The sequence below is a fragment of the Hylobates moloch genome, unplaced genomic scaffold (assembly GCF_009828535.3).
Source record: "Hylobates moloch isolate HMO894 unplaced genomic scaffold, HMol_V3 SCAFFOLD_3, whole genome shotgun sequence".
NCBI lineage: Eukaryota > Metazoa > Chordata > Mammalia > Primates > Hylobatidae > Hylobates > Hylobates moloch.
In genome coordinates, this window is record NW_026652278.1 from 60,992,215 (window position 1) to 61,014,542 (window position 22,328).

Genomic DNA, 22,328 nt, shown 5'->3' on the forward strand with positions numbered 1-22,328 from the left:
CCTTAACACTTCAGCCTGACACTGAATCCTCTGTGATCTACCCCACTTTTGCCTTTCTGAACTCTTACAATATCAGTACCGTTCAGTGCCCTCCATGCTGGCCAGTTGACCCTGCATGTGACAAATTCATTCTTATTTCTGTGCCTTGACACATACCCTCCTCATGGAACGTTATCGTTCTGTAAACTGCTAAGCCATAACCACCCCGCTATTAGAACTTCAACAATTTCCCCCCTAGAAACTTGCTTTGCTTTTCTCCACCATGGTAAGATTCCCATGAGCAGCGTTTTTATTTCCCTAGTGCTGCTAATTACTTTAATTAACCTGAGGAGCCCACATCTTGATTCCAAAACATTCACGCTTCTTTCTATCATCCATAACCTTTTCGCATATAACAGTCCCTCAAGAAATATTTTTGGCTGTTGAATAAACAAATGAGTGAGAAACACCCAGTGGCTTTTCCTTATCAGTAACTTTCATTTACCTAAGGCAGTGGCAGTGTTTAGAAAGAGTGGCAGGAGGAATCAGGAGTTTTCAAATTCTTTCCCTGACACTGGTTTTGTTTCTGTAAACATGGAAATTACCAAAGCTCTCAGAATTTTGGTTTGCACAGTTCAGCAGATGGCCCAGGCTACTGCAGAGCAGTAGGGTTCTGCATTCATTCATTTGAAATAAACTAATTCATGGTTTTGTTCGTTCCTTTCAAAAATATCAGTTGGGTTCCTCCCATGTGCCGTGCCATTCACTGTGCCAGTTGTTGGAGATACAAAAGTATACATGATTTAAGTGTCCCAGGATTTCAGAATATAATGGAGTTAAGGGGCTCAAACATTTCTCTGGCATTGGGACCTGGTACAGCATTAGGGTCTTCCAAACCCAGCTTCAGAGTGACTGTGTCATAATTGATTAACCTAGTGGGTGGGAGATGCTACGAGCACTTATTGGAAAGAAGGAGCCATTCCAGGATCCGGCTGTGGATCCCCAGCATCACCATGCAGGCTTCCTCCTAAACAGAACAAAAGCATAGTTAGTTCTCTGCCCCTACCTTCTCCAAATCAATACCTGCAGATGACAGACTCCCAAGGGAGGTGTTCAGGTCTGCATTCAGGACAGCCCACTTTTTGTCCTTTCTGTTTAATCTGAATAGTACTCCACCCACTGCTAGAAAACTGTCTTTTCTGATGTTAGAAGGGAAACAATGCAGATTTTATCTGCACACCTAACATCCTGTCACTATCAACAACTAAAGGGACAGTGAAAAGGCAAGAATGTGGCAGGAAGGAGAGCATTTCACCTCTTTGTGAAGCTCAGTGTAGCAGATCCCTGCCTCCAGGCTACCTCCCTGAGCCTCAGGGACAAAGGACAGTGTTGTAAAACCTGTGTGTGATCCACTGTACCTAAACCCCTCCTCTGTCAGCTCCCTTGGGTTTGACACTCCTTTTGTCTTCCTGAGAACTCCCTTTTCTGGACTATACACCAAGGGAACTTCTCCTTTCTAAAACTAGGAAATTCAGACAAAGTAGGAAGTCAGGGTTACTTGACCAGGGACAGCAACTTTTTCCCCAGAGGCCATAGGATGGACATACAGTGACTGGAAGTTACATCTTTGAGTTACTGCTCCTGGATGGAATGTTTAATGGTCCTGCCCAGGAAATGTCAGGGCATCAGCTCAGCCTTCAGGCAGGAACAGACGCTTCTTGCCAAGAGTGCTTTTAGTTCCACTTCCACCCCCAGAGCAAGCATGACAAACTGATTAAGGCAGATAGAATACTGCTGCCAGAGCAATCATGGGCTCCTGGGGGCCCAAGACAGAAGCAGAAACGCAACACCACACTGGCATTTCCATTAACAGAGTCAGATGGTGTCTGGCAGAACTGAATCAGGGGAAACATGGTCTTTCAGAAGAATCAAGTGACAAAGACAATACTTAGAGACTGCATTTTGGGAACTTGCAGACTGAGACTTAGCAGTAGGTGTCCTGAAGTAGTAAGGGCCCTGAAGGGAGAAAATGTTGTTATTGATGTTCTAGAGTAGATAGCAACAGCCTGTGTGACCCCTGGAAGAGGATCCAGAGGCTAACCCCATGGGATTCACACTGAGAAAGGATTATCATCAGCCTAAAAATGAGGAGGCCAAGATGGATGTTAAAATCCCACCAATTTTTAGATACAAGAGCATTCGTAGAACCAATGGTATTCCATGACCACTAAGGAGTATGTGTTCAGACATTCTCAGAAAAGTTATTGATCATTTTCATTAAGTCCTAAGCTAAAGAGCAACTCTTGAGCTACACAGATAGAACTATTAAAGGCATGTCTAATGCCCAAGACTGGTGCCTGTATTAGACCAAAAATGCTCATTTAGACTACGAATTTAATTCTATCAGATATGCTTCAGGTTACTTGCGTGCATGCGGTAGTTTGGAAAAGTGCCTTCCTGAATTATAATATATAAAACTGAAAGAGAATGAGAGTGAAGGTGACACTTAGAAACACATGGTTGGACTACTCAGCAATTTATTAATCCCCATTTTTTTCATCCCACCCAAGAAATTCACCACCAAATATCAACATAAAATGCATAGCCAATCTTTTCATTTTTATTGCTTTACCACGTTTTTATTTTCAGTTGAACAAATGCTTAATGCGCTACAGAGTGACATGAGTTGAAATTAGAATAAAGTAAAATAATACTTTATAACCAAAACAAACCCAGTGTTACATATGTGAAATAATGCAATTAAGACCACAATTAAAAAAAAATCATTGGTTCAGTTAAACACAAAAGACATGCAGGGTCTCAAACAAGGAGTATTTGGGCTTCTATGTCAATGTCATAGGAAAGAGCTTTTTCTATTTCTGGATAAATATTTCATTTTTATTGATTGGCAAAAATACTTTAAGGATAAATACAGACCAGAAAGGCTTACAGTGTTTTTGCCAAATTTTATCTATAGCCAAAGCACAAAACTGCTTTGAACTGGTCATTAATATAATGGGCAGTTCATTCAACCATATTCTGTCTCTGCAGAGCAGGGTGAAATGAACAAGCAAGATGGTCAGAAGCACCTCAAACGCCACTGAAGTTAAGTTTCCAAGATATTGCTGCAATAAACATGGCTATTATGAATTGGTTACTTTTATTTCATCTGAGAAAGTCTTAGTTTAAATCTGCTTTCATCCTAAATTATAATGTGCATATTACCTTCAGAGAGGTCACTACATTTAAGCTGTCAAAGTTGTTGCTTGTAATAGCACATAAAGTAAATGATTTTTTTTCCCCAAGTTGCTATGAAACTAAAGCCATAATCAAAATGGAAAACAGGAGCATCTGGAAATCTTTCTCTGGAAGTTTTAATTCATATTTAATCACCCAACTTGCCCAAGAAAAATTTGTTTTAAGCCTCAATTATTAGGTACTAAATTGGGCATAACATATGTCTACTTCTGTTTTCAGGGACTTGTTAGTCATGGATATGGAGGAGAAACTATTATGCTATCATTTAGGTCTAAGGTAATTTTCTTTGGAATGACTGCACCACATGAGAAAAATTTGCAAAATCAACAAATAGCACATCTTAACCCTGCAAGACAGTTGCTGAAATTCCCATATTTATATCCCTGTGGACACAATGTGTAGTAACATGTAAAAATACAGCATTATAATGGTATAAGATTTGGCAAGCAATGGTACGTGATTTTTATAGTAGTTTAAAATTAATTTTATGTTTAAATATTCAGGAAGGAGGAAAGTTCTGTTTAACCGAGAGCAGGGTTAGCATCTCTGACTTACTCCTTTGCTTTATTAATAAACACTCCACTACAAATCTGGTGTTAAAAGCCCAGGTCAAAGAAATCCCTTAGTAGAAGCTCAACTCTCAGTGAATACCACAGAGAGGTTCAGGTAGTTTACAGAGATGGGAAACTGATGTGACATACCTAAAGTTGGCCTGAGTCTGCAGAAGCTGGGCTGTTAGAATAGAAAAACAAGATATCTACAGGCTTTTGAACTATTGATACAACTATTCAAAGGGGGCTTTAAATGTTTAAAGAAGTGTCACAGACCTCCAACACCAAATAACCAGTACTAAAAATAACCATCCTTCTTGAAAATGCCAAGGAAATAAACTTTAGAACTGGAAATATTTCATTTGAAATGAAAACACAGGAACTACTCTGCTAATATTAAGTAGCTTTTGTAGATGTTCTTAATGGAAGACACATTTAGACATAATTGTTAGAAATCTGAGCCTTTTTGAAAGAGAATTTTCTTCTTGAGGGCTTTCCTTTCCTACAGTTGGGAATAGGCACCATCATGACTACCAGATACATAAAAGTGAAGATCCCCAATGTACACATTCCATTGCTCAAACTAGGAATGTGTGTATTTCTTATGTGGCTCCACCATAAGGAATATCAGAAAGTCATTTAACTCTCCAAGGCCTGAGACTTGAAAGCCTATCCAGCAACATGGGCAAGAAGAGTCTAGCCTTCAGTCGACTCTAAAAAAGGCCACGTAATTTTAAAAGATGAAGTTTACCTGTATTCAGGCACATACTATGCACACGTGTGACCTCCATAAAGAAGGAAAGATGTATTTGCTACAGTTTGGGTAAATTTCAAATACAGGGAAACTTTATCCTACTACAATAATCCTTGGCCAACACTCTGCTGCAATCTATAATTTTAAACACAGTCACACGTTAGCAGTAAAAGAGGAAAAGAGTGGTGTCAACAAATGGTATTAACCAACCAATACTGAAGATGGGCTGAAACAGTCATTTTCATGGAAGCTTTCTTCTCCATGGTAATAAAAGTAATTTGGCAAAGGTTGTCCTCTTATTTCAGATCACGTAAATAACTTACTTCCCTTGTACCTAACACTCTACATTCGGTTAATAGAGGTGAGAATATTCAGCTAATTATATATCTGTCTTGAATGGTGTAAAATATATATTAATATTTTAAAGCCAGTGAGACTTTGAGCAAGATTCTTGTCCTGTTTAACCCTCAGCTTCCTTGTCTATGGGATGATATATATCCTATAGGGTTATTTGGAAGATTGAATAAGATAATAGTTAGCATTTAACACAGAGCTGGCACGTGAGGGCAAGGATCACTATTTGTTTTGTTATATGGTGTATCCTAAGAACCTAGAGCAGTGCCTGGAACATCATAGTTGTTTAACAAATAGCTGTTAAATATATGAATGTATGGTTACCCAGATTGGCTCTAATATTGGGAAGAATTTCACCTATCATCAGTCAGGAGAATGGCTGAGTTTCTGTTTCTCAACTTACAAACAATATTACTAAATCATGCTCAAAATATGTGTAGTTCATCCTTTTGCCTTTGACACGATTTCACCAAACCACCAAGACAAGTGTCTCAGTCTATCCTTAATATTTTCCTCAGGAGGGCTGCCTAATCTTCATAGAACCAAAAAACTCTCCCCTCCTCTATGAAAGCTAAATGCTCCTGCAACTACCCCTCTCAGACCCTTCCCTACCTCTGGCACCTTCTTATTTGTTGTCCTTTTAGACTACTCTGTATTGTCTCCATTTTTCTCCAACTTACCAAACTCATATTGAATATCAATCCATGTGTTTTGTTCCCACAAACCAGTGGGGACTGCTAGATGCCATAATGCAGCCAGCAGCCATGAAGCATCTCATCTCAGAATAAAACTTAAGGTGGGCCCCACAGCCCATCTATTGCCTGCAGATGGGATTCTGGTCAGATTGAGCTCCATTTGGAGACAGTTCTCTCAATTAACATTATTTTCTTTTAGAGTGCCCAGAAATGGATTCTATCTTGTCTGTTAGGGGGGAGATATTCACATGCAAGTTGACTAGTGTTTTGAACTATTCTTTATTTTGCTTTAATAGAATATATGTTCTTGTTCACGTGAATTGGTTAAAAATGCCAAAAAGGTATTTAAAGTTTTACTTCTCTTGCTTTCTCTTTGAGATGTCTAAGATAGTGTTAGTAGCCTCATTCAAAACATTTTTAACTACAACTAGTTTTAATAGCATCCATGTTTTCTTTCCTAATTAAAACCAAATACCAAAATAAAAACTCTCAAACTGCTATTGTTATTAGTCCTGGCTTATTTGTTTAGTGGTAAAATGGAAAATACTAACGCTGAACATATCATAATAGTATGGGAAAAGAGTCATAAAGAAAGAAAGGGAATTTTCATATAAACAAAAACAGTAACATCTCAGGTGGCAGAAATTTTCCTACTTTACTTAAAAAGAATTATTAAAATAATATAAAATTATGTTATTTTTAACTGAAATATTTCTGACTTTACAAACAGAAAAAATGGATATTTGATTCCTAAATATACAATAGGCAGGCTGTCTTGGCAGAAAATAGGCCAACAAAAGAAAGTACAGATTTCATTCAAATTCAGATTCTGGTGCCTGCTTTGCCAACCTAAAGAACTACTTACAGTGAAACTGAAAGAGTCTGTCTGTCTATTCTGCAATGAGTTCTCAAGAGAATGGTGGATATCCCCAGGAAAAGTCTCAGATCTTATTCCACTCATACTGCCACTATACAGAAATCTGTAGTCATGGGAACCACAATCTCTAGGACAGAAATGAACATTTGATACCAAAATTTAAGAATGTTTTGGGGAATAGAAAGACTAAAGGAATAATGTTGCTGGAAATTAAAATTCATAATTTTGACTAAAACTCTGTAAAATTTATTAGTCAATTTATACCTGAGATAGAGATGAGAGACAGGAGAGAGATATTTTTGGTTCACAGAAGAAGAGGAAAGGGCATTAATTGGAGTAATTTGCTGTGATGGGCAGTCCTGACTGCACTATTTTGGTAGGAAATTGTTAGCAATTAACAGAGGATACCTAGCCCAGAGGTGGGTGAAATGAGAAGAACACCCTCAAAGTGAAGGTTTAGGAAGCCGTTGAAGTCACTTACTCTGTAGTTACACATTAGGCTTTTCAGCCACTCATTATTTAATTTGAAGAGCATTAATTATTTGGTCTGAAGGCCCAAGTTGTGCACTTAATTGTATATTCACAATTTTAGCTTGAAATTAAAAATTGACTGCCTTTGAAGCTAAAGGTGTCAAGAATGCCAGACTGCAAGAATGGGTGTCTCTGTGTAGCTATGGAGGCCCTTATTCCCTGTACATAAGACATTTTTATGGGGAACAAATATGTTATATTGATCTTATGTTAAAAGATTTCAAAGTCCAGAAGGCACACTTGTGAATGTGAAGACTATATTGTCTTTTCTAATACATTTGTAATTTGCACTCATATAATAAATAATAAACAGAAAGGAACAATGAACAAATTAGCTTAGAAATTTAGTGTTTGAGTTTTTTCTTGACTCATTCAAGAACTATTCAGAAACTGACTTAGAAACATTTTACTCCAATTATTTTAATTTGTCATAAATTAAAGGGAATGATTTCTATTTCTCACTTTTTATATTTGATAAAAATCTTCAAATTTCTCTAATTAGAAGGCCCTTTAGTGGATTATTATGTCATAATTTTTTTTAAATTTTCATTCTAATTCCAGTCTAACATTTGGCAGGGATACTGGTGGGTAACCAGGGATGAACTGCTCCTGTGGGTGGTAAACACCCTCTTCTCCCTCTCAAGGAATGTTTTTCCCTATGTAAATTAACACAAATAGATCTCATTAAAAAGAAAGGTGAGTTCTTATTAGCAGGATCAAGCAAATGTATTATCAAAGGAAGCACTAATCTCTGTGATGAGACATCAAAAGGTACATAGGTGGATCACCAAATTATCAGTCTCATTAAGAAATTTCTGGCATTCCTCTGCAGAAGAAATACCTAAATATAAATGTGTCATGCTGATTAGTTTTTAACTACATAATGGAGAGATTTATTCATATCTTGCTGCTAGTTTTTCTTGTATATAAGCATTTGTTTTATCAGCAGTTTTGAATCAAACTAAATCTTGAAATGCCGCCTACTACAGGAATTCACTCAGGTGGACAGATGCCTTTTTCAGCTCTATGCATCTTGTTTTTATGTCACCATTGATTACTACAGCAGATTAACTCCTAGGATATTCACTGAGTTGAAATTTTTATTGTTTTGTTTAATTATAGTTTTCTTTGAGCTAAGCTGAAAATCTGCCTGGGTTAAAGAGGAGACCTTGTTCACATCTCACTTTGGGTAAAAAGTCATTTTTATCAAAGAGATGGAGGTTATTCGGTAATTGTATAATTTCAAGTTATTTCTGTTCTTTTGGTGTCCAGTACTGCATGTTCTAAACTCCAACACGTGGAAAGATGATGTTGGGTCAAGTGGACATTAGATTTTCTAAATGAGATGGTTATGATTCTTGTGAATGTGGCTTTAGGAGCTAAGAAACACAGCTGGTAGTTTGGTGATTTCAAAAAAATTTTCTATACAGCTGGTAGTTTGGTGATTAAAAGAAAATTCTTCTCCCCACTAAATTATAAATTTATATTTCTATCTGGAAGAAGGATGTACCACAGATGTCACTCTTGCAACATCTACACTTAGAGCAGAAAATGATGGCAGCATTTCAATAAAAGGAAATCTCTATTTGCCTCAATCATCTAGATAATTCTGAAAAACAGAGTCATGTGAATTCCCTAATTCCCTTCTTCACTGCCTTTTCTTCTGGGCAGTGCATTCTGTTCAGAATAGTTATTGTAGGCCAGTCTATGGTGCAAAACAGGGAGGAGTTTATTGCCTTCACATCCTAGGAAGGTTTACACTGAGCTCAGGCAATCCAGCTACTTGGAAGATTGAAATAATTCATTACAAGAAATTTAGCATTTCCTGCATAATTAATAATAACCTATTAAATAGATCCTTCTTTTCCCATACCTTTATGCTTAAGATTTCACACATATCATACTGTCAGTCTTTATGCTTTCATATGTTTCATGCATCCTTTTACCCAGACTGGTTCTCCTAATATCAACTGGTATTGTATATGTAAAGTTTTTTCTCATCAATCTAAGGTTACATCATTGTTGAGACAACTCTCATCAATGGCAATGTTTTACAAGTAAAAAGTTACAATATAATATTATTATGATAATGTAGAATAGAAAATGTTTTTTAAAGTCTGTGAATCAGAATTCTATGTATGAGAAAAAAATGAAAACAAAACTTATGGCCTCGAACGAGTTTCTGTTAAGGACATTTTATGAAAGACAGAGAGAGGCAGGTCATCGGGGGAGAGAAAAAGAGAGAGAGAATGAGAGAGAGAGGTACACTAGACTCTAAGACTATTTTGAAGTCCATTATGAACTCAACTAGGAATGAACACAGTGACTGGAGTTATAAAACAACCCCAGTGACTTTTATTTAAAAGAATGTTATTAAAATCACTCCAGCTTCATTGCCATTAACTGCTTCATAGTTCAATGGTACAATTCATGTAGTTATATTTTACTCAATACCAAATGGTTTTTCAAACTGGCATTTTCCTTTTAATTACAATTGCAAGCTGATAAAAATGTATTTTTATGTTTGTAAAAATAGGGTCATACAGAACTTACACTTCTGTTATTATTAACATAACTCACTTTGGGATATAGTTTGGTGTCTCATTTTCCCATTGGGTGATAACTCTTCTTTCACATATGTATTCAGATAGGCCTAACACTCAAAAGTACAGAACTCTCTAACACATTGGAAACCCAAAATGTGCATATGTGGCATCAGTACTCATGGTAGCCTTTACAATGTTAAGAAAGCATTTCATTAATAACCAAGGTTGACCTTCAAAATCCAGCAAGTAGCCTGACTATTCAAATTTGATTAGTTTATAATGGATATTAGCCTAATAAGTTGACAATGAGTACAGCTATCTAAAGATTAAAAGGTGGTTTTTTTGCTATGGCAGGAATCATACATTTCTGCCAGGTTAGGTGCCAGATTAGATCAGATAAAGAAAGCATGGAGATTAAATGGGAAAATATTTTATTAAAGTCTTTTGTTTCTATTAAAAAACCAAGTTAGGAGCTCTTGTTAGTGTTTTAATTCAAGATAAGGATGATAAGTGTACATGAAGCATTACAGATAAACAGGACTCTCTTGCATCTCCTCTGTTTATTTGGTAATGAATAGTAGATAATCTCTATGATGGGAAAGGCTGAATGACACATGATAATTTCATTCATTCAACAAGCAAATATTCATTAACTATTAGGTGCTGACCATACAGAAATGACAATGACGTGATCCCAAATATATATTGCTTATGTTGATTTAGCACCCAATATTTTATGTTATTTGTGAGTTAAACACCAAAACGTAGTGAAATTATAGACCTTCTTAAGTGTAAAATAAAGCAGTGTGGTTAGCCAGGATTTTGTCATATAGGCACTATATTTAGAATAGTGGTTTCAGTAGATTTGTCTTCCTCTAAATTCACTCATGACTTGCAATGGATGGATTCTTTTCTTTGCTGAGCCTCGTCTGACAGCTGCACACGTTTCCTCTGGCTTCTCTCTTTTAATCAAGGGTTTTTTTGCAGGAGCCTTCATTCTCCACATCACAACTGGGTGCCGGGGCCCAGCAGGACTCTGGATTCGGATGATCTTGGTTGAGGCAATGTAAGACATTTTCACTGTTTGCACTACAGCATTCATTAAATTTTTGGCTGCTTGGATCAGGGAGGTGACACTATCCAACTGTAGGGAAAAAAAAGAAAAAAGAGCTGTTATTCCAGAATGCAATTAAGAATTTAAAGAGATTTAATGTTATAGAAGCTAAAGAATACCACTTTGCTTTTACTTCAGAAAGTAATGAGTTAATCATTTTATCTAACTATATATAATTATCTACCTCAATCAATACATCCATTTTTGTTCACTTGTCTATTTATCTGATGCATCAATTGATCCACAATCTATCTTCTAAGGTGATATTATAGAGAAATTAATTTCTTCCTCTTGGCTTTCAGTGACATCATATAAATTCTTCAGGGCCCCAATCCACATAATATCACAAGGCCATATGGTCACTCTTTTCTTTGTAATGGATCTTTTTATTTCCAAGAGATAATCCTGAGCTCTTTCTGTAAGACAGGATTATCTGCAATAAAATCTATAAATAATTTTATATGAACAAAAATTGAAAATTCTTCTCAGGGAATAGTTTAAGATAAATAACATACATGTATGTAGGTACAGACATACATATATACTACTCTCTTTCTTATTTCCCAAATAATTGCACCTAAAAGGGTCTCTTTTTCTTAACACAGAACTCTTATTTTATCGTGCAGTATTTTAAAATAAAATTGGGGATCTATAATCAAATGAAATTGAGTTTAAATTTCAGGTCTGCCATTTGGTAACTTGGAAAAATAATTTAACCATTTTTGCCCTAGTTTTTTTCACTATTAAAAAGAAAAAAAAAGCATGCCTATTAAAGGAAAAGTAATACGTGTAAATAAACTAGTAGAGTAACTGCCAAATAGTTGATTTTTATTAAATATTATTTCCTTTTTTGCTATGAAGACTGACAAAATTGCTTAATGGTAAAGATGCATTAATGAAATTAAGAAAAAAACATTTTTTCACATGATTCTATTTTTGTTATATTTTCTGGTTTGGGTACACAAGCAATCTCAAGGAAAAATGAAATGGTATTCCTAGAATCTTACAAAATACCTTAGAACTAAGCTAAGTTGATTTTTTTTTTTTTTTTTTTTTTTGAGAGAGAGAGTCTCTCTGTTGGCGCCCAGGCTGGAGTGCAATGGCATGCTCTTGGCTCACTGCAACCTCTGCCTCCTGGACTCCAGCAATTCTCCTACTTCAGCCTCCTGAGTAGCTGGGATTACAGGCACCCGCCACCACACCCGGCTAATTTTTGTATTTTTAGTAGAGATAGGGTTTCATCTTGTTGGCCAGGCTGGTCTCGAACTCCTGACTTCAGGTGATCCACCCACCTCAGCCTCCTGAAGTGCCGGGATAACAGACATGAGCCACCGCGCCCAACCAGTTGATTCTTTTTTATACAACCAATGTCTCTTCCATTATTTTGGTTTGGCAGATTGTCATCCACCGCCAACTCATACAGGAAGATGTGCCTCCACTCTCACCCCTCTGTGATGTGTGCTGTCAAGATTGAGACTGAAGCACTGGCTCTGTAGTTACTAAAATTTATCAGCAGCTGCCTGGCCTGAGTCGTCTACCTTTGCTGTTCGAGGAGTCTCTTCTCACATACCGAATAAATGAGCAGAGGAAAGGAGTAAGCTGAGGTTATGTGCCTGGGGCAGTGATCTAGCTGGCTGCTTCCTGGGAAAACAATTTAATTAGCTCTATTATATGCCAAGCCTGAAATCCTTGAAAAGGTAACAGCAAAAAATATGTAATGTGAAAGGCAATAATACTTGGCAACTACATATCTTTAAGTCTTTTTACTTTTTGAAGCCAGAAATGTAAAATCTGTGCATGTGGCAGGAATGACAAATGTTTTACAAACATGAAAAAGGATTTCATGAAGCACTCAAATGTACTTTGGAGGACATTTGGAGCTTCTGAATCTGTATACAACTTAAAAAAAAAAACTAGTCTTTGAATAGAATAGCACTTTGTTATTAAATTATTAAATTACTCCACAGACAGATTGCAAGTTAAAATCTGTCTTTTAATAATTAACAAAACCTCCTGGACTCCAAGAGGTTTTGTTAATTATGTTGATGGGTTAATTATTATAATGGGTTTCCAATCCCACCACAGAAATAAGTCAGTTTTTCTTTTTTTTTTTTTTTTTTTGAGACGGAGTCTCGCTCTGTCACCCAGGCTGGAGTGAAGTGGCGCAATCTCGGCTCACTGCAAGCTCCGCTTCCCGGGTTCTCGCCATTCTCCTGCCTCAGCCTCTCCGAGTAGCTGGGACTACAGGCGCCCGCCACCACGCCCGGCTAATTTTTTGTATTTTTAGTAGAGACGGGGTTTCACCATGGTCTCGATCTCCTGACCTCGTGATCCGCCTGCCTCGGCTTCCCAAAGTGCTGGGATTACAAGCGTGAGCCACCGCGCCCAGCCAAATAAGTCAGTTTTTCTAAATGGGGAGATAATAGGAGTACTGTTGAGAATCCTTGGTAATGCCGTCACTCAAACATGAAAATATTGGGTTTGTCCCAAGGGTTCTGCACCATCACAAAATCATTCATGGAACAGGTCCCAAGGACCTCCTGTCATTCAGGATTTCACCAATAACTTTGGTCTTACCTAAGACTTGCATTATCCTTTCTTCCTTTTAACTCTGTAATCTTATCTTATACACTTTATATTTATTTCAACTCCTTTTGATTTTTTTTCATGTTGGTATCATCTATCAACCAGCAGTGTGGGGAGGATGTTGAAATTCCATTCATGCCTCAAAGTGTGAAAACTGGCTTGTCTTCTTTCCTCACTGAATCAACAAATCCCTGCCTGTGCTATTGTGATCTTTTATTCTGGCCTCTCCCAAATCCTTTGATTTTTAAAATCCTAAATGTTTATAGTAAAAACTTCTCCACTCAACTCAGAAAAACCATCGGACAAATTATCCCTCTAGTTTTGCAGACGGATTAGGACAACTACTGAAAGAATACAGTTATCTCATGAGGAACTCTTGTAGAACACTCTATGAAGATCTCTGAGGTCTAAGAACTATGTGCATTACCATCCAGCTACCAGCTACCAGCTAAATCACAGGCCACACAAGCAATGGGCAAAGTCAAGCCTAGCTAACGGTAGAAAATTGTATTCAAGGCCCAAGCAATGTCTCAGGCCTACTCGTAGAGAATAATGATGCACGATTTAATGCCTGCAAAAAATTATTAAAAGTCTTCTTATCCAGGTCTACTTTCATGAAAAATCCTTTAAGGGAAAAATTCAATAGGATCCTCTTTGTAAAAAAAAAAAAAAAGCCAAATTTGCACACTGTAATGCACTACTTTTGGGTCTGTGTTCAACTTATTTGAACAAAATTTTCTGAACTTCCCAAATGTACCTGTGCAAGACAAGAATGTTAATTTATTCTAAAGGCCTGGTGGAGCAAAACAATCGACTATAAAACTCAGATCCTTAAATTCTTTTACTATTACAAATCACTTTTATTAACTGAAAATTTTTCCAGAGAAATATAGCTTGAAACGTTTACCATAGAGGAGACTCTTTTTCCTAACATCTGGTAACACTCCTCTCTGATCCAGATGAAGTGTTCTCAACCAAGGTATCAGTTAGGAATAATAATGTCATCTAAGTCCCTCGGACCTCTTACAGTTATGTTTAAATATTTGCATACTGTCACATATAAACAGCTTCCCTTCCAGAAGAAGGACAATATTTTAAATAATTTCCAAAGAGAATTGTGTCCTAAATTAAAGGCCTCTTTCCTATATTAATTTGATGTCTACCATTTGCCATGATAAATAGGAAGATGGTCATTCTTCCGGTACAGACGTCTTATACTTATCCTCATAACACTGGTATGGTTTCAAAATAACCGAACCTGGGCTGGATGTGGTGGCTCATGCTTATAATTCTAGCACTTAGGGAGGCAGAGGCAGGGGAGTCACTTGAGCTCAGGAGTTTGAGACCAGCCTGGGCAACATGGAGAAATCCTGTCTTTATCAAAACTAAAAAAAAAAAAAAAAAAAATTGCCAGGTGTGGGCATGGTGGCATATGCCTGTTGCCCCAGCTACTTGGGAGGCTGAGGAGGGAGGATCACTTGAGCCCAGGAGGCAAAGGTTGCAGTGAGCCGAGATCGTGCCACTGCACCCCAGCCTGGGTGAGAGTGAAACCCTGTATAAAAAAAAAATAAAAAAATAAAAATAAAAATAACTGAGCCTGATAGTCTATTAATGTCACAATAAGCTGCTCAATATTGTCTATGCCCAAACATAAATCAATAAGTTCTGCCTCATTTTTTTGTAGCTAGATGGATAAGTGATTATGTTCAATTAACTCATGCTAATTATGCAATGTGTTTTGCAAATGACCCTAATAATGCCAATTTAAATAGAATCCTGTTAAATATTATCCTGTATAAATCTTAGTTACTTTTATTATAGTGTCTCTTCTGTGCTTTGTGGTATTATATGGTTTCAGTTTAACAACGGTACAAATTGGACCAGTTCTACAAATGTTTACAGATAAAGGGCTTGCTCTTAAAAACATATCAATAGCCATTTACTGCAAAAAGGTGGGGTTTAGCAACAATAAAATATATTTTCTGTTTCACATTTTGTCCATGTAAGTAGTTTATATAGAACACCTGGATCTTTTCACAAAAACACTAAATACCTACAAATCCTTGACAACTATGTCAATTTGGAATGTCTGCTAGCTAACCCTTGCCAAAACCCTATTGTAATTAGTGATAGCTAAGAGAAATATTCAAAAAGACATGGTACGTATTCCTTCTTTTGCTTTTGGAAGTTTCTCACAGAGATTGTGTCAAAACACTAGAATGCTTTCTACTCGTAGGACACTAGTCTAAGAACTCCCTATAGTTTGGATTCAAGACTGTTACCAGACATATGCCTTACATGAGGATTCTAAGCCTACGTGAACCTTGCTTCCACTGGTGTGGATCTCACCTTCTTGCACCTGGTCTGTCACCTGGGAAAGCAGCTTCCCAATCACATGGCAGTGTGAACTGCCATGCCAACTGCTTCTTCTGAGACTCCTGCTGAGAGAAAAGCCTGATGCTGCTTGTAAAGATATATGTTCTGTCCAGTAACCTTTTTGGTAAATTGGTACCAAATGTAGCCTGTGATCTTGAGTCTTAACGTTTACCTGAATTCAAAGACCCCTGGTGGATGTTGGTCCTGCACAAAAGCAATTTTTGAAAGACAAATATCTAGAGTTTGGTTCCAAGTGTAAGAAGAGCTTAAAATAATTGCTAATATCTATTATATGCTGTAGTATGCAGTTGACATGAATTAACTCATAGCAACCCTATGAGGTAAGTACTATTATTATCTTCATTTTATAGATGAAGAAACAAAGGAACTGGAAGGTCTGGTGACTTGCTCAAAGTAACACAGATATTAGATAGTAGGGCTGGAATTGGAACCAAGTAAGTCTGGTTCTACCTTGTGTTTTTTCTCATTACATAGCCCTGCTTCCAAGAATATGCTACTTCCAATATGTGATTATTTTTCGATATCAAATAGTTAAATAAATTATACTAACATTAACAGAGTATCTAAAATTTTAAAGTTGACTACCCAACAACTCTGCTTTTAAGAAGCTTGCTCTTATTTTTGTAATCCATATTGCTACCAGGAACAATGAGAGTATCTTATTTGACAACACATTTTGTTAGGATTGTGGTTTGAAAATGTATATACTAATTTCCAAGTTGCATTTTTTTGGAAGAGCAAATAGAAATAGTCACCCTTATAGGCCCCAAACCATTTAAAGACATTTAGATTAAGACTATTTCATAACAAAACATTTTTAAATTTTAAAATCTGGGTCTCAATAAACATATCAATAAGGCAAAGAAAAACCATTAACAAATCACATTATAGCTTCTAGGACATGGAAGTACGTAACATTTATCTTTAAATCTTTTAAATGTGTCAGTATAAACACAGTCATGATTAACCAAACTTTTTTTCTTATTCTCCAATAAAATTAAGTCAATTTGTTTGCTTGGTTTTGCAACAAATAACAGGATTTGATCGTAGGACTCCAGAGTTTCTTCTCAATGTAGTTATTTTTAAAGTTGTATTCATTCGTTTACACACTACTATAAAGATACTACCCGAGACTGGGTTATTTATAAAGGAAAGAGGTTTAATTGACTCACAGTTCTGCATGTCTGGGAGGGAGGCCTCAGGAAACTTACAATCATGGCAGAAGGGGAAGCAGACACATCTTACATGGCAACAGGAGAGAGACAGCAAACAAGAGCGGGGAAAACTGCCTTATAAAACCATCAATCTCGTGAGAACTCACTATCACAAGAACAGCATGGGGGAAACTGCCTCCATGATCCAGTCACCTCCCTCCCTCAATATGTGGGGAATTACAGGTCGCTCCCTCACACTTGGGGATTACAATTGAAGATGAGATTTGGGTGGGGACACAAAGCCTAACCATATCAAAAGTAATCAGTTGAACTATTTGGAAATGAAGTTAGCATAGGCAGTGTCAAAGGGCATATGTATATGTAATGGCAGATTACAACTGACAGCATAAACTATTTCTAAAAAGACTTAAGGATATTTGTAGTCTTTTTAACTTATAGGTGCCATTTGCACCTAAAGATCGATCTAATGGTATTAGTTTTACGCCACAGTAAATGCTTAAATATATTTTCTTTAACCAAAATGCATTAACTTATTCAATGTTTTTATGATCTACTCTGAATGTCTCTTTTAAGAGCTAATTTTATCCCAACACTGGCTTAATACATTCTTTTGTTTCTGAACAGATTTTTAAAAGAATTGTTGGCATTGAGAGTATTCTCCCTTTTCAGACGCATTCAAAAATGCTAAACAGCCAGGGTGGCTTCACAGGCAAATCAGATAAGCAGGTTTGTTAAATCCAGGCAAAGCAGTGTTTCATCTCCAAATTGAAATTGTCAAGCTTCTAATTAAATTGAGAAGGTAGTTCATTCTTTGGATATGAAGAATCATTCCAATGGGCCACTGATATAATTGGCACAGTAGATTTGTCCTTTGTCAATGTTCCGTTAGAATGTGACAACAAAAGACGACAACTTAAGTTGAAAGGGGAGAAATCAATGCATGAAATAACTAAAAGAAAAGTAAATGTAACACTACAGAAAGGGCCAGACATAAATGGAAATATGACATTTATTCAGTTATAATCTTGTCCTGTCAAAAAGCATCTTTAAGATGCTTTTTTTTCCTAAAGCTAATTTTTTTCTAAAGGAGATACTCTAGGCCAGAAACATTTTATATCCCTTAAAAAGATATAATCACAAACAATGCCAATTCAGGTGGCTACTCAGAATGCCTTTTACTTTTATTTAAAATGACCTATTATAAAAACATACACATTGGTAATAATCCTAATATTTAGCTATCCTTCAACCATGTTGACTTAAGGCAAATGCTTAGCTGAAGAACCAATTTTCCAAAATACTACAGCCCTAATTAAACAGATTCAGAAAAATTAGTATATTCTTTCCTATGTAGAGCCAGCAAGAGGGGGTTAGGTATGGCATGGTTCTCTCAACACCAATGTTTCAACCTTAGCTTCCTCTTCTCAGCACCATCAATCAGAACACTGAGATCTGCCCTCTCCACAGTGGGCTGTGTAATAATATTAAACCCTACATCTTGATTATGCTTCAGGATCTATGAGCTAAGAGTAACAAAGCACCAGCCTCCATCCTTGATCCTACACTTAGGTCTTTCATGACCATAAGCAAGGAACAACTAGGCTGCATGAAGCTAAAAGGCCAAATGACATTAGTTTTACAACCCATGCAGAGCTTCCAGACCACAGATATTTTCACATACCTATAATTTTCAACTCTTTCAATCTTGATCATTCTACCATTTTGATAATATTTGGCAATATTTAATATTTCTTAGCTCACTTCTCTCTCTACTACAGATGTCTTGCAGAACAGAATTATCCATTTCCCTAACACTGAGCCACAGGTGACTGTCTACCATTTTTAGAGAAACCCCTTGTATTAATTTCTTCTCATGCTGCTAATAAAGACATACCTGAGACTGGGTAATTTATAAAGGAAAGAGGTTTAATTGACTCACAGTTTCACAGGGCTAGGGAGGCCTCACAATCATGTCTTACATGGCAATCAAGGCAAGAAGGAACAAAGTCATGTCTTACATGGTGGCAGGCAAGAGAGCATGTGCAGAGGAACTTCCCTGTTATAAAACCATCAGATCTTGTGAGACTTATTCACCATCATGAGAACATCATGGGAAAAACCTGCCCTATGATTCAATTACCTCCCACTGGGTCCCCCCCATGACACATGGGGATTATTACAATTCAAGGTGAGTTTTGGGTAGGGACACAAAGCCAAACCACATCACCCTCATTGAACAAATTGGTTTCTAGATAAATTAATGGCCACCAACCTGAAACTAACAGACAATGCATCTGTGTGTTTTTAGCTAATTCTTGTATCCATTCTACCCAAACACTAGTCTAAACTTCCACTTTCATCAAACCTCTAGCCCCTCATATTCCTACTTGTTCTGCAGATTACTTCACTTACAACAAATATGAAATAAGCAAACAAACAACAACAATAAAATCGAAACAGTAAAAATGAAACTGCCCCCAACCTCTGTCTTTAATTCTTATTCATTTCTATTAAAATGAAAATTATCTGGTTCTCTTCCTCCCTACTTTCTTGCAGACTTTGCACATTTAATAATTTCTTTCTTCTAATAGATCTTTTTGTTTGTTTGTTTTTGAGAAGGGGTCTCACTCTGTTGTCCAGGCTGGAGTGCAGTGGTGTGATCTCAGCTCACTGCAACAGAACTGCCTCCTGAGTTTAGGCGATTCTCGTGCCTCAGCTCCCCAAGTAGCAGGGATTACAGGTGCATGCCATCATGCCTGGCTAATTTTTCTGTTTTTAGTAGAGACGGGTTTTCAACATATTGGCTAGGTCAGTCCCCAACTCCTGACCTCAGGTCATCCACCTGCCTTGGCCTCCCAAAATGCTGGGATTACAGGCGTAAGCCACTGCACTTGGCTCTTCTTCTAATATATCTTTATTCTATTCCTTTCTACTGACTTTTTCACTGTAGTATTTAAATGTTTATAAAACCATATCTTAAAACATAGCCAGACTTATTAAAAGGTTATCTATTATCCCCAAAACTATTTTCCTCACTTATCACTTCTTAAGCAATCTGATTCCTTTCATATAAATGCTCCCCCTTCATATATATGTATGTATATACATATATATAAAATGACACATATATATAAAATATGTGATAGGGTAATGAGACATCTTATATATTAATATGTAACATATGCTAGATGTATTATATAATATATAATAGATACTAAATATATAATAGATTACATACATGTTAAATATATAATATATATGTGAAATTATTCAGTTGGTAACCAGCATAACTGTTTTCTTTCAATCAATTCACATTTATCAGATCAATTAATTCTCATTCTTGAATACATAACTACATATAAATATCACAGTTTATCCATTCTACTATTAATAGGCTTTTAGTTAGTTTGGAGCTACTTAAAATATATAAATATAAAATAAATAGGAACTTATGAATATTCTAGTACATGTCTTTTGGTGAACAAATATATACAATTTTATGAGGTATGTACCTGAGAGTGCCATTGTGGAGTTATGAAAATGCATATATTCAGTTTTATTGGATAATTCCAGAGATTTCCAAAGTGCTTCTGCAAATTTATATTTCTAGCAACAATATATGAGTGTTTCAATTTTTTTTTTTTTTTTTGAGATGGAGTTTCACCCTTGTTGCCCAGGCTGGAGTGCAATGGTTCAATCTTGGCTCACTGCAACCTCTGCCTCCCGAGTTCAAGCGATTCTGCTGCCTCAGCCTCCCAAGTAGCTGGGATTACAGGCATGTGCCACCACGCCTGGCTAATTTTGTATTTTTAGTAGAGACAGGGTTTCTCCATGTTGGTCAGGCTGGTCTTGAACTCCCAACAGTTTTAGGGTACATGCGCACAACGTGCAGGTTAGTTACATATGTATACATGTGCCACGTTGGCATGCTGAACCCAGTAACTTGTCATTTAACATTAGGTATATCTCCTAATGCTATCCCTCCCCCCTCCCCCCACCCCACGACAGTCCCTGGAGTGTGATGTTCCCCTTCCTGTGTCCATGTGTTCTCATTGTTCAGTTCCCACCTATGAGTGAGAACATGCAGTGTTTGGTTTTCTGTCCTTGCGATAGTTTACTGAGAATGATGGTTTCCAGCTTCATCCATGTCCCTATAAAGGACATGAACTCATCCTTTTTTATGTCTGCATAGTATTCCATGGTGTATATGTGCCACATTTTCTTAATCCAGTCTATCATTGTTGGACATTCATTAAAAACTTTAACTTCTTGAGAAATATGTCTTATTGGCCCAAGAATAAAACATCAGTTTTATAGTCAACAACCTGTATTTGAGTCCCAACTCTGCCACATTCTAAATACAAAGCCTGGGGAGAAATCAATTAGCATATCTGGGACTCAGTTTCCTTTCAGCATAATTACAATACAAATACATTTCAGTATTGGTTATTAAGATTTAATGTGATAACAGCTAATCTTAGATTTGTGTATACACATACCCATGCACATAAATGAAGCTATAGCTTTTCTTTTTTTTTCTGGAGACAGAGTCTCCCTCTGTCACCTAGGCTGGAGTACAGTGGCGCAATCTCAGCTCACTGCAACCTCCACATTCTGGGTTCACACCATTCTCCTGCCTCAGCCTCCCTAGTAGCAGGGACTACAGGCACCTGCCACCACGCCCTGCTAATTTTTGTATTTTTAGTAGAGACAGGGTTTCACCATATTGGTCAGGCTGGTCTCAAACTCCTGACCTTGTGATCTGCCTGCCTTGGCCTCCCAAAGTGTTAGGATACAGGTATGAACCACAGTGCCTGGCCAAAGCTATAGCTTTTAAAAGTTTAAAGGTGAACTGGAAAATAATATTACACCAAATTTGGGGATTTTGGTGGAATAAAGCTTAGGACAAATTCTATCCATGGTTGAAAATCCAGAAACAGCACCATTTATTAAATAGGGAATCCTTTCCCCATTTCTTGTTTTTGTCAGGTTTGTCAAAGATCAGATAGTTGTAGATATGCAGCATCATTTCTGAGGGCTCTGTTCTGTTCCATTGATCTATGTCTCTGTTGTGGTACCAGTACCATGCTGTTTTGGTTACTGTAGCCTTGTAGTATAGTTTGAAATCAGGTAGCGTGATGCCTCCAGCTTTGTTCTTTTGGCTTAGGATTGACTTGGCGATGCAGGCTCTTATTTGGTTCCATATGAACTTTAAAGTAGTTTTTTCCAATTCTGTGAAGAAAGTCATTGGTAGCTTGATGGGGATGGCATTGAATCTATAAATGACCTTGGGCAGTATGGCCATTTTCACAATATTGATTCTTCCAACCCATGAGCATGGAATGTTCTTCCATTTGTTTGTATCCTCTTTTATTTCATTGAGCAGTGGTTTGTAGTTCTCCTTGAAGAGGTCCTTCACATCCCTTGTAAGTTGGATTCCTAGGTATTTTATTCTCTTTGAAGCAATTGTGAATGGGAGTTCACTCATGATTTGGCTCTCTGTTTGTCTGT

At 36.9% G+C, this 22,328-nt stretch overlaps 1 protein-coding gene across 1 annotated transcript in view; it reads right to left on the reverse strand.

The window, feature by feature from the left end:
• Window positions 1-2,517: 2,517 nt before the first annotated feature.
• The window catches only part of CTNNA3 (catenin alpha 3), a 1,859,096-nt gene continuing 1,839,285 nt past the window's right edge, over window positions 2,518-22,328 (reverse strand). The window contains exon 18 of the mRNA XM_032138296.2: window positions 2,518-10,689. Within this exon, the coding sequence (XP_031994187.1) occupies window positions 10,402-10,689 (288 nt within the window). The 3' untranslated portion in view covers window positions 2,518-10,401. The remainder of the gene's footprint in view (window positions 10,690-22,328) is intronic.